The following is a 12,736-nucleotide window of genomic DNA, read 5'->3' as shown; positions in this document are numbered from 1 at the left end:
AGTTTTAGTCACTGAAGTGTGTAAAAAGATGGAAGTCAAGGATCAGTACTCCTGCCACCATAAACAGCATTCATTCAGTAGAGCACCAAACGTTTAATATTCTGATTCAGGCAGATCTTAATATCAAGTTAGAATATACAAAGGAGGTCTGTTTCATGAGAGAAAACAAATGTCCTTGGTAAAAGGACATTTCCTTGAGATATTTAAAGTGGATGCTCTTGCTTGGAGCAAGAAGAAGCTATATTACTGGACTCCTAGCCAGACTATTTTGAGCTGAAGCCCTGACCCCCATTTTGGTCCAAGTGCATTGTTGACTGTATTAGTTAGAGCCACCTAACCAGCACAGATCAGCTCATCTGGGTGTCAGCATCAGGTTTGGGATAGTGGATTTGGCTAGAGGGAAGTATCAGACTTGAAGCTATAATTATTACAGAATAAGAGTGAGTCACTTTGATAAATTGCCAGGTCTTTTCTATTTGTTCATCAAATTTTAGAATTATAGATGGTGAGCAGTGAATAGATGAAGTCCTCCCTTCCCCCTCACACTGTAAATATTGCCATTTTTTTCCTGTTGTAAAGATAATTTTTTTGGTTAAAAATGAATAAAACAGCATTGTGGTTTTTAAAAAGAAGGCAGACAGGGAAGGTTTCTCTGGTATCCAATCTTCTAGAAATTTCTGTTGCTAGTAGTTTTGTAGGGCATCTATCCAGTTTCATTATTTGAGTGCATTTGTTTGTATGTATTATATATAGTTTCAAAACCACAGATGGAATCATCTTATACATTCTGCCATAAATATTAACAACTTAATACCTGTTGAGTATTTACTGTGTACCTGGAGCTGAGGCAGTTACTTTACATGTATTTTCTTATTTAATCCTAATAATCACCACATGTTGAATTGGAACTATCCCAATTTACAAAAGTAAAATTAGAGATGTTAAGTAACTTTTAAAAAGTCACGCAGGTAGAAAGTGGCATAGCCAGAACTCAAGCCCAAATCTTTTTGGTGGCAAAATTCATACTCTTAGCTTTATTTCATTGTTCTGAACCTGCTTTTTTCACTTACAAAGCATTTTGGACATTTTCCCATACAAATGTACATACAACTATAGCTAGTCTTAATGGATAAAAACTGTTCTGTTATGTGAATATCCCATAATTTATTAGCAAATCTCCAGTTAATCACTTTTTAGGTTGTTCCTAATCCAAATCTCCTTGTGCTAGTATCATTCTATTCTAATTACTGTAGCTTTATGGTTTAATACATAGCAAGGCAGGTCATGTATTTTTCTCTCTAAGTATTTTTTATCTTAAGCAGTTCATTTTTTTAGAATAATAATATATTCAATTTATAATGTTCTCCAACATCCCTGTTATGATTTTAACTAAAATTGTGTTATACGTTGTAGTAGCTAGAATTTTTTTTTTTTTAAGGTTTTTCTTATTTATTTGACAGAGACACAGCAAGAGAGGCAGGGGGAGTGAGAGAAGGAGAAGCAGGCTCCTTGTGTGGGGCTCGATTCTAGGACCCTGGGATCATGACCTGAGCTGAAGGCAGATGCTTAATCACTGAGCCACCCAGGTGTAGAATTTTTATCAGCATGCTGACCAGTACAGATGAATTTGGGTGAGCCTCTGGCTGCAACAAATTTTCAGTTAGTGTCTCTGGGCTTCAAGTCTGAGAGTCCATGGACCTAGAACGTTTACTTAATTGGCTGTGTTGGGGGCATTTGAGTATTGCTACAAAGTCACTCACAACTTGGTTCTTAGATTTGGGCATGATGAATTCCTTTTAAAAGGATTTGGAAGATATATGCCATCATCCCTCAAAGGCACATAAATTAAACATAGAACTTTATATATAATTTCAGAGTGTTAGGAAATCCCTGAAATCTGTTTATGGGTCACAGATTAATAATTCTTGCTAAGAAACAGAAGAATACCAGAATAGAGAAGTCTAGTATGTAGTCTTAGAGTCAGGTATGTTATTGTATGCAAAGAAAAATACTACTTTTGTAATGGATTGACAGGTATTATTAATCTCAGATAGGAGGAATATTAAATTTCTCTGATGACCTTGGATCAAGAATGAGGATTGGAATAACAACCTTGGGAATAACTAGCTAGGCTAAACAAAGAGCAATTGGAAAAACAGTAAGGAAGACAAATATGTCAGGGTGATTGGACAGAAATGAATTTTTGAGTCACTTAGACCTGAATTTGAATCTTTGCTCTGCCATTTGCTGGCTATGGAAATTTAGGCAAATCACATGTTCTCTGTGAGCCTAAATAAATTACAACTGCTATTAGCAACAATAATAAAATACATCAAGGAAACAGAACACTTCTTAAGTTAAATGTGAAACTATTAGTAAGAAGAGTCAAAGCAGATGAGTGAGGAATTCAAGGTGACTTTGGGTTTTCTTTTTAGTTAAAAGGTAGTTGTTCAGTATAAACTAGTTTTTGTTAAGACTAGACACCTGAATTGAGATTTCACTAAGAAAGCCAGTATTGGGGCGCCTGGGTGGCTCAGTGGGTTAAAGCCTCTGCCTTCGGCTCAGGTCATGATCCCAGGGTCCTGGGTTCGAGCCCCACATCGGGCTCTCTGCTCGGCAGGGAGCCTGCTTCCCTTCCTCTCTCTCTGCCTGCCTCTCTGCCTACTTGTGATCTCTGTCTGTCAAATAAATAAATAAAATCTTTAAAAAAAAAGAAAGCCAGTATTGTTGGTAAGCCTTCAGAAATTCAAAGAAAAGGACTAATGAACAATATTCATATTGGAGAAGATTTATATGTGCTTTAAGGGAGTACCCAAGAGATTATGTTGCCATTTTGCAGATGACTAGTATTTAATCTTTCACCTATCATGATAACAATGGCAACAGCTCACATTTATGGAGAACTTATTCTCTGCCAAAGACTGTGCTAAACACCTTATATGCATTATCTCTTTTGATTTTCACAACAACCCTGGGGAGTAGATAGTGTCATCATCAATGTTAAGCAATGAAGTAATAGGTCACAGACCTGGTAAATGGTAAACCTAGGATTTATTTTCACACTTAAGCATTAAGCTGTTACCTCTCCAATTAGTATACTCACACCACTGCAAAATAACCAAAAAGTTCAAATATCCAGGAAGTTTTACATAATTGTCATCATGTGTATAGGATTTTGAAAGTGAAGACTTCGTTAAAGTTATCAAAACAAAAGTTATCCTTCTCCATCTGTATTTCTACATAATGATGTTGCTAAGGATATTAATAAAATCTTAAAGTAACTTCTGATGCCTTAAGCATTAAGGTGTTTTTGTGTTTTTATTGTATTCCCAATTGTTAGGAGTAGGGTAGGTATGTATTAGATTATTTTCTCAGTCAACTATATTCAGCTAACTGGAACCTTTTAATGTTCTCATCATAAGTGTTGATACATATATTTATATACATATAAGCATAAGAAAAATTTTAGTCCATTATTATATATAAATTTGTCCAAATGTTTTCTTTCATCTGATTAGAAGTTTTTCAGGTAAGGAATGTTAAAACATCTTTTAAGTTTTTGCTAAAATTAAAATTAATTCTTAAGTAAGAAAAACAGCACATTACAACTATACCATATAGTGATCATTTATGTATGATATTCTTATCTGAGAAGGATCTTGTTTTGTCTTCAGTAAACTGGCATCTTTTAATAATCTAAGATGTCGTTTCTTGGCTGTTCAGTCTTTCATAGAGCTAATGAAGAGAGTATTGGGTAAAAAAAGAAGAATTTTAAATTTTAAAACATTTTTACTTTCAACTCGTCAAATGCTTGGTCATACTCTATAAATTTTTCTTAAAAGGTTTGAATGTGGCTTTAATGAACATACTGTTTGAGAGCTTTAATTATGAGTAAATTCTCTTTAAAATTTGACTGTTTCTAATTGGTAGTATAATGTGTTGGTGTGAGGAGAAAAAAAAAAGATTATGTGATAAGATTTCAGTGTCTGGAGTGATTGTGTTAATTTAATTTAAAATGAAAGAGAAATACTGAAATTCCTTCACTGGTGATCATCGTCTATTGAGGCCCTTTGGTTTTGTAAAAATGTTTATAATTACAACAGTATGTTATACTTTTTATATGATTAAAATTTAATTTCCTTCCTTATTTTTGGTTTGGCTTCCTTTTGTCTATTTTCTTCTCTTTTCTTTAATTGAAAAAACGAATGGAACCAAATATAAGATGGTACCACTGTTTTCTCCTTCTTTTGTATAATCTTGTTGCGTGTCTCTACATAAGCTGTTCTGGCCACTCATCATAGTAACCAGCTGGGCCATTTCACCTGCTGGAGCCATTAAAGAGGACTCTCTCCCCCTAGATTAATCCCCTCCGACATTAGTTTTTTGCACTGACAACTGGAGCAGGCATTCAGAATTTGCAGGTGGCCAGTGTGACGCACATAATTGCCTACAATTTTAGGCAATGAATAAAAATGGTCTACATTACTTGTCAAAGGTTGTATATGCAGTGCCAAGTGAGATCTATGGGAAGCCTTTTAGGGTTTAAAGAACAGTTAATAGCAAGGCTGCACAGGGCTTTTTTAATCATAATGCATTTGTAATATAGCACTTTGATCTTCTCCTTGTAGGAAATGGTGTTACATTAGCCACTTTTAAACATTTATGAGTGAAATTCAGTTATAGAAGAGTAAAAGTGATTATTCTTAAGCAGAACATGTTAGATTTCATTAAAAGTTTTCAGCTTGCCCCTTCCTTGTTAAAATCTGTGGGAAGTCCTTTTCCTGGAGAGTTTCAAATCAGGATCTAAGGACATAGGGCTTTTTCCTTATTTTTCCTGTTGGTAACAGCAAGATTTGGAAGGAAGGTATACTAAATACTGAGATAATTTATACAAGTGGATATTTATAGAAAAATAATTGATTTATAGTAAAGTAAATACATCGATAAAAGCCTAAAAAATCTATTACTGATAATTGTGTATCACAATAAATTTGTGGGAAATGCATATTTAAAACATATCCATAAATTATCTTTAACAACAACAACAAAAAACCAGATGACTCTCAAACGCACTTCTTCTGGAAGAGCTAAGTTTGACCTTTCAGACCCAAGAGCCTTTTATTAACACCTGCCTGTAAGAAGAACCTTGCCACACGCAGCTTTTAGATTCAGAACCACAAAACTGATGAGGAAAGACTTGAAGGGTTCAGTTTGTGTCACTTGCTGTTTGCCGTTTCCATTTCACAGATGATTAATCTTTCTGTGAAGAAAGGCTAGAGAAACAAAGCACATTGGGCTCTTCCTGCAGTTACTCCTTCTGAATGCACACTAGCTTGCTAACTAAAAGGCCTTTAGATTTCCAGCAGAGAGAGATGTTCTGAAAGTGAATGCAGCTGGTTGGAGGTCACCAGTGCAGGGCTCTTGCCATTGTGTAATGGAGGCTTTGGCAGGTTGGGTGGGGGGGGGGGTGTTGGAGCAGGGACAGGAGAAGTGGGCAGGAAGAAGGTGTTGGCAAAAAATTAATTCTGAATTAAAAGGGTTTGGCCAGTTGATTTAATATTTTGGAGGGTAGATCATCAATAATAGGTTCAATTTTTTCTATTTTGTTTGTTTTTCTTTTTAAGGAAGAAATTATAATTCAGTCTCTTTCCAGTATTCCCCCCTCCCTCCATTTCCTAATAAGCATGTTTATCTTGTAAGTGGCATCACTAGGTGATACTGAAATATTATTAGCTCTTATAGTCTTTGGTGTATGTGAATTGTCTTGAAATTTTTAAGACTATAACTAATTTTGCTAGTATTCCACATTTTATATATTAAAATGTTAATGCCACAATGTTTCATTGGTATTTGGATTTTTAATGAGTTATTAAAAAATAATTATGTGTGTGACTTAGTTCCCCTTTTGTATAAAATTGTTTTTACTTTGAGGATTTGAGAACTTTTAATTTTAGTATTTATTTTCTGAATGTTCAGTGTCCATCTTGTATTTACTTTTTTCTCAATCTTGTGCAGGATATAATGTGCAAAGTCAAATCCTGGGTTATAGATCAGAAGAAACCTGTTCGCTTCTATCATGATTGGAACGACAAAGAGGTAAGTTGTAACTATCATGCCTTCTATTCCTGCCTTGGCATTGACTTCTTAGGGAACAAATTAGATTTTCCATTATTATATATATAATTACTGTTAATATCTAGTTAAACTTTATTTCCGTCAATGATTGCTTACTACCAGGCTTGTTATTATTTTCTTTTCCCCTACTCCTGATATTTCATAACTGCAAATTTCTTGGAAACAAGAATTTTGAAAATGAAAATGGCTACTTGTTTGACAAGAGTTTATTCTCAAGTTACTCAATGACTTGCTCAACTTTTAAAAGATCCTTTCTCTATCTCCCACTCTAGATTGAAGTGTTAAATAAACACTTATTTCTGACTTCAAAACCAATGGTATACTTGGTTAATCTTTCTGAAAAAGACTACATTAGAAAGAAGAACAAATGGTAAGTTTTTCCCCCTCAGATATATTCAGACGTATCCTGGCTCTACCCATAAACACACGTACATATGAACTTATGGCTATGTTAGATTTTAATATTTTTTCTCCTTATTATTAAAAAGTTTTAAATGGGTGAGAGAGCTTTGTCTGGTTTTGTACATTCTGAGATGAATCTCCTAATTGATCTACACTGAGAGAACGTAAGAAGAAACAAACAGAATTAAATTAGGCAATATTGAATCATGTGTATTTACTTATTAAATTTAAATTTAATAGATGTTATTGTTTGTTTCCTTTGCAAAATGAGAATAAATGTAGTTAGAGTGAAAAAACTTTTAAACTGGGAATTTCTAACTGTGTTGATACTATATGTGGCCTTAAAATACCCACTTGAGATTATAGCTAAGTATAAGTTTTAAAATCCAGATCAAATGCTTTAAAATTTTTTTTCAACTAAAAATACTGTATGTGAGGGGGGAGAGGAAAGGAAGGTATCTGCTTCAAATACTTGTAAAGTTTATAAAGGTAAAAACTGCGCATTCATGTGTTGTCATTTTTGACATGTAACCTAAATGTACAAGGTTTTCTTTCATTCACTAATAACTTCAGAAACTCATACTTCATGTAACGTGTGGGCATGTGCACATTTGGCATTGCACTCACTATGACTTGCCTCACGGGACCCTCAGTATTTCATACTATTAAGTCATACAAACAAATCAAAACTATCCGGAGCAAAATATCTGCGTTCTCCTAAAATATATTGTCGGTTTTCCCCTGTACTTCATTAAGTACTTAGATGCACATGGTTTCAATTTTCCATTAAAAATTCTCATTTCCATATGATATCAAAGAGTGAGAAGCTTTAAACTGAAAAATAAACATTCATAGACTGGAAGCCAAAACAATAATTAATGTCAGATGGTTAACTCCAATAAATGATTAGAATAAATTCTGTGAAATTACTGCAACTAAAAATGCCCCATTGATATTACTTTAAGACATTTTGTGTTCCTGATAGGAAACTGAATTTGTCTTCTTTATTGGTAGGGTTCTAGAAAGCATAAACCTAACATGAAAATTCAGTTCTTACTGGTCAGTGTCCTCCAATAGATAATTAACTTTAAAACAATCAGTACTGTCTTATTTCAAATTCCTATAAATTTGATGACTAATGTGTTAAAAATTATTACCTTTGGGAAGGAATTTTAAAATTTATTACTTGACCTCAGTTAATAAATCTTATTGTTGTATGAATGGTAAGGTTTCCTGAGGCTTCATGAAACAATACAGACATCAAAGTTTACATGAAAAGGGATGAGTCAGTTTCCTTGCCCAAAGGGGCTTCTCACACCTGTATTTGGATGATTACAGGTAGAACTCCCTGGCTCTAATTGTATAGTAAATACCATTTCCCAGACCCTAATGGTAGACAGACTGCTTGGGAGACGCCAGTCTGTGATTTAGCTGTCGCCAGACACCCCATGTTTTTTGAGACCAGTTGTGATGATGATATGGTTATAGCCAATTGAAAGCAAACTCTTGTCTAAATAGCAAATTTTAATTTATAAAGATATAGAGGTATGGATGATCCTATTTATAAAACCAAATTTTAGATTTTATATATAACTAATGATCTGGTTTGGGGCTATGTGTATGTTTGGTGGGGTGGGTGGGGGGAATCAGATCTTGTGGAAGTTAGTGTAATTGTAGCTGAAAGATCAAAGACTGGGTAACTGAGTGATGTTCCAGAAGAGAATTTACCACATAGCCATTTTCTGTACAGTTTCTGCCGCCTGCTGTTCCTATTTTCCCTCAAGCTAGCCATTGACTACCCCCTGTGCATCCCTGCTCGTAAAAAATGATTGAGGAAGTATTTGTCATGTATTTATGAGTGGGAAACATTGTGTGATAGGGAATGGCATCTACTGGAGCCAGAAAGATTGCCATTTTCCTTTCATTCAGCCACTCTGCTACAGCTTTAAATCCTCTGTTTATGCAACATAGCCTTTGTATTAAAGTGCAGAATAAATTTTTATTATGAAGGATACGAACACTAGGTTTTCATCGTTTATAACACTGCAAGCAGATGTAAATAGTTAAGATACATTTTAACTACTAAATCCTTTTAATTTGTGTTAGCATCTTGTTTTTTGGTAGCATTTATATCTAAGCTCCATTTGCTTGCATTAGCTGCTCCTGAAAGAAAAAGTTTCTGTTTTTTAAAGTTATTATGTAATATTAGTGTAGCAAATTAAGACTGATGCAGGAATATTATGTAATATTAGTGTAACAAATTAAGGCTGATGCAGGAAGTAGTAATAACTATTTTCATGGGCCTTTTAGATCTAGAAAACTATTTTAAATGGTCAGGAAAGAGGAGGAGGAGGAGGAGGGATTTGTGATTTTGGCCATAAGAGGAAGACCATAGGAAACTGTAGTTTAGTAGGTCACCATGTCAGACCTAATGAACATTTTAATTACTAGTTAGAGTTTAGTTTAAATTTAAATGGTAACATTGTTTTTTAATCCTAGAAAAGAAGGGAGCATTTTGAAAGATAAGTCTATTTTGTTATTGAGTTGGTACATTGACCTTTTGAAAGATGTGAGAAACCAAAAATCGCTCGAGACATCTCCTCGCTGGTTTAACAATGTTGAATTAGTCGTTTCGTTGATTTATGATTAAGACCTATCCGCTTGAGGAAAAGTGGACATGGTAGCCGAGTTAGTTACAGTTTTGTTATGATCAGATGACAGTAATCAAGATGATGTAAGCAGAATCCACAGAAACCTTTTTTATTATTACAAATAGCTATTCTTTGAATGCCGAAGTTGTTGTCTTGGTGAGTGCCAAGTGTTTTTGAACATTGGAGGATTTCATCTTTTAAACACGATCAGTTGTTACTTATAACTAAAATTGTACTGTAGGCTGTATTAATTTTCATTTGAGATTGCCTACTGAGTTATGGTATCAGGCAGGGCAGGTACAGGACATTAGAACTGTCAAACCATTGCTTAATTAGGGGTTTAAATTTCAATCTTTGCACCTTTGTGGCTTTGTAAGTAGTATATGCCATCCAGTTATGAAATCAGTAGAGCAAACTAATTTTAGATGTTTTGTATACCTACATAGCTTCCAATGTGTTCACTTGCCTCTATCTTAAAACTATTGCCACTATTGGTAAAGGATAACTCCATTTTATTGCATATTATATACTACATATTAACATTCAACTGGAAAATATATCTAACATTTAAGACATTCAGACTTCTTACGTGTATATGTATAAACATGATATTTGTATGCGCCTTGGTGGGCTTGTGGTCAACAAATATTACCCTTTGACTAATATTGTATGAGTCGGTTAATCTGGGTATTGAATTGATTCATGACAGGTAGATAAATATTTACTATCTTTTAAGTTGTGTGATCAAGGGCAGTGTGTCTATTTCACTAACTGAATTCTAAATAGAAAAAGGTTTTATTAGTTCTTACTATTCCATGATTCAGTCCCTTCATTCCCCCCTTTCCTGTTTTTGTTAGTTTTCCACAAAATTTGTATACAACAACTGGAAATAGTTTGGGATACTATAAATTGTGTGCCTGGTTAGAGGGAGAATCGCAGAATAAATCCAACATTTCCTTGATTTCTTGAACTGTGTGTGTGAGAGTTACAGCTACTATATCTCAGCAACCCTGCATGAAGAAGGAAATAATATTCATTTTTTACATATAATTTTGTATGTCTATATATCTATATACATAATAAACATATACATGTACATATATATATCTGTGTAAAGGCAAAACTATAGAAAACTATTCTAAGAAGTCATCAATTTCTGGCAAGATTATTTACTGAAACTAGAAATTTATGCTGCTGTGGGAAAAACCACATTGTCATACATTAGATTTACTTGAAAGAGATAAAATGAGAATAAGTATTCTTAAAAAAAATTATTCATTTTAGTTTAGGAGCTTCTCAAGTAGATGTGAAATTAGGTTTAATTCACATAAAGTTTTCAGAAACATACCCTGCTGTATAAAGCAAGATTCACATGTATGAGATTTTTAAATATTTTTATCGTTTACTAGTCTGGCAAAGAAAAAGCCCTGAAATACCCATACAGTGTTTTAGTGGGACTATGATTTCTATTTTTTATCATTTGTGGTTCATATAGTTTTGGGGGGTTGTTGTGTCTGCTTCATCTTGAAGTACTCAACATTGTGAAGCCTGTGAAATTACATTATTTATTCTGACTGTGTTCATACCTACTTCAAATCACAACATAATGCTGGTAGGTTTATTTTAACAAGTGAGGGGTTTTTTAGCTGAATTAAATCTTATAAGCTGTAATTCATAATAATTTTCATAACTCAAATATTTTTTAAACAATATTTTAAGATTTTATTTATTTATTTGACAGAGAGACAGAGACCACAAGTAGGCAGAGAGGCAGGCAGAGAGAGAGGAGGAAGCAAGCTCCCTGCTGAACAGGGAGCCCAACGCGGGGCCTGATCCCAGGACCCTGGGATCATGACCTGAGCTGAAGGCAGAGGCTTTAACCCACTAAGCCACCCAGATGCCCCTCAAATACTCTTTTTTAATGATGATTCCTTTATGGGGACTAGTGCTTATATGTTCCTTTGACAGATACGAAGGAATGATAGGGCTGGTCAAGGGTATTCTAGAAGTCTAAGCAATTCTTTTTAAATATGGGATTGATTAAATTGGTGAACTTCTGTAAAGATATTCTTAATTTTGCTTAAGTTATAAATGAATCTAAAAATTTTTCTTAATTTGTTTTACAGTTTTGTTTTTGCTACTAGATCATTCTCAGCTATATGCTTTTTAATTTGTATTATGATAAAGCTTTGAAAAAGTATCATATGCACTACAGGCTGGGATTTCAAATAATTTCTGGTGAATGGATTTTGTGGAATTGATTATTTTCCAATTTCTTTGATCAGAGTCTTGAGAGCTTAAAAGAATATATATACTAAAGCAAAACAGTTTTTGTTTTGGTTTTGTTTTTTTAATTTTAAGAGATGGAACTCTTAAAGAAGTGGGAAGGAAAAGACCTTTCCCCATTCAGACATCTTTTTACTTGGAATGTACTTTTGGATTTGTACATATGTATACATGTAATAATACTTGTGAATTTCTTTCTGGCTTTCATTAAATGGGTTTTGGGTGCCTTTTTAGCAATTTCATATTCTTATCAAGTGGTATTAGTACCCTAGAGTGCTTAGTCATAACAAAACCAAATAAAAACTCTGATTCCGTATTATTAAAAAGATAACTGTAGGAGAAATCACATCTTTTTATAGGAATATAATGCTATTTATAATGCTCCCCACTGTATTATGCATTTCCCCTGGCTTATTTGCATTTTTGTCCAATCGGTTTGCAGACAATAATTTCTATTTGCAGAATGGTTCGTTGAATTTGAGAAAATGTTCATTTTGGGAGGGTCACTTGTTATTTTCATTAGCACATCTGTTGACTTACTAATTTATGAGTGATATAATTTATCAAGTATGTCAGGACATTTATCTTTTTTAAAGTAGCTGAGGAATTTGACTGCATGTAATAGGCAAACGTTTCACAGAATTCTTTCTAGCTTTAAGAGACTAAAGCTCTTTTAAAAAACAAGTGTTTTCTTACTAGAGGGGAGCTCAATAAGGGGATGTGTGAAATAGCTGATGGGGACTAAACTGTACACTTGTCATGATGAGCACTGAGTAATGTATGCAATTGTTGGATTCCTCTATTCTCCATCTGAAACTAATATAACATTGTATGTTAACTATATTGGAATTAAGTTTTTTTTAAAGGAATAATTAAAATGTTTTCCATATTAAAACAGACAAGTATTCTCTAGAATTCTCTTATATGAAATTAAAATATATGTTCCCCATATATGTACACAAATACATAATCTAAGAAATGAAAGGGAAAGTTAGACCTATATAGTGTTTTTCAAATTACAAATGATTCATGTACACAAAAGAATTTTCCTGCCTCTCTACCCCACTTACTTTGGTGAATAATTCAAGGACTATTAGTGTTTTTAAAAAATTCATGCCCTAGGGATGAAGGACCTCTAGATCAAATTTTGTTTCCAAAACTGTGAGTTGGGATGAGTTCCACTCATAAAATAGGAGTTTTGACTAGTAGCAGTTGGTAGAGGTGGAGAATTTTGAACCCTAGAAATTTTAGGACTGTTGGCG

General features: G+C 33.7%; 1 protein-coding gene across 2 annotated transcripts in view; it reads left to right on the top strand.

Annotated features, from left to right (window-relative positions):
* OLA1 (Obg like ATPase 1) overlaps positions 1-12,736 on the top strand; it is a 172,465-nt gene that overhangs the window by 116,488 nt on the left and 43,241 nt on the right. For both annotated transcript variants that reach the window (XM_059394182.1, XM_059394181.1), the window contains 2 exons: positions 6,016-6,096; positions 6,408-6,505. In XM_059394182.1, coding sequence (XP_059250165.1) covers positions 6,016-6,096; positions 6,408-6,505 — 179 coding nt within the window. The remainder of the gene's footprint in view (positions 1-6,015; positions 6,097-6,407; positions 6,506-12,736) is intronic.

Source organism: Mustela nigripes, chromosome 3, assembly GCF_022355385.1.
Source record: "Mustela nigripes isolate SB6536 chromosome 3, MUSNIG.SB6536, whole genome shotgun sequence".
Taxonomy (NCBI): Eukaryota; Metazoa; Chordata; class Mammalia; order Carnivora; family Mustelidae; genus Mustela; species Mustela nigripes.
Note: the sequence above shows the minus strand (reverse complement) of the source record. Positions and strands in the feature narration are given on the sequence as shown.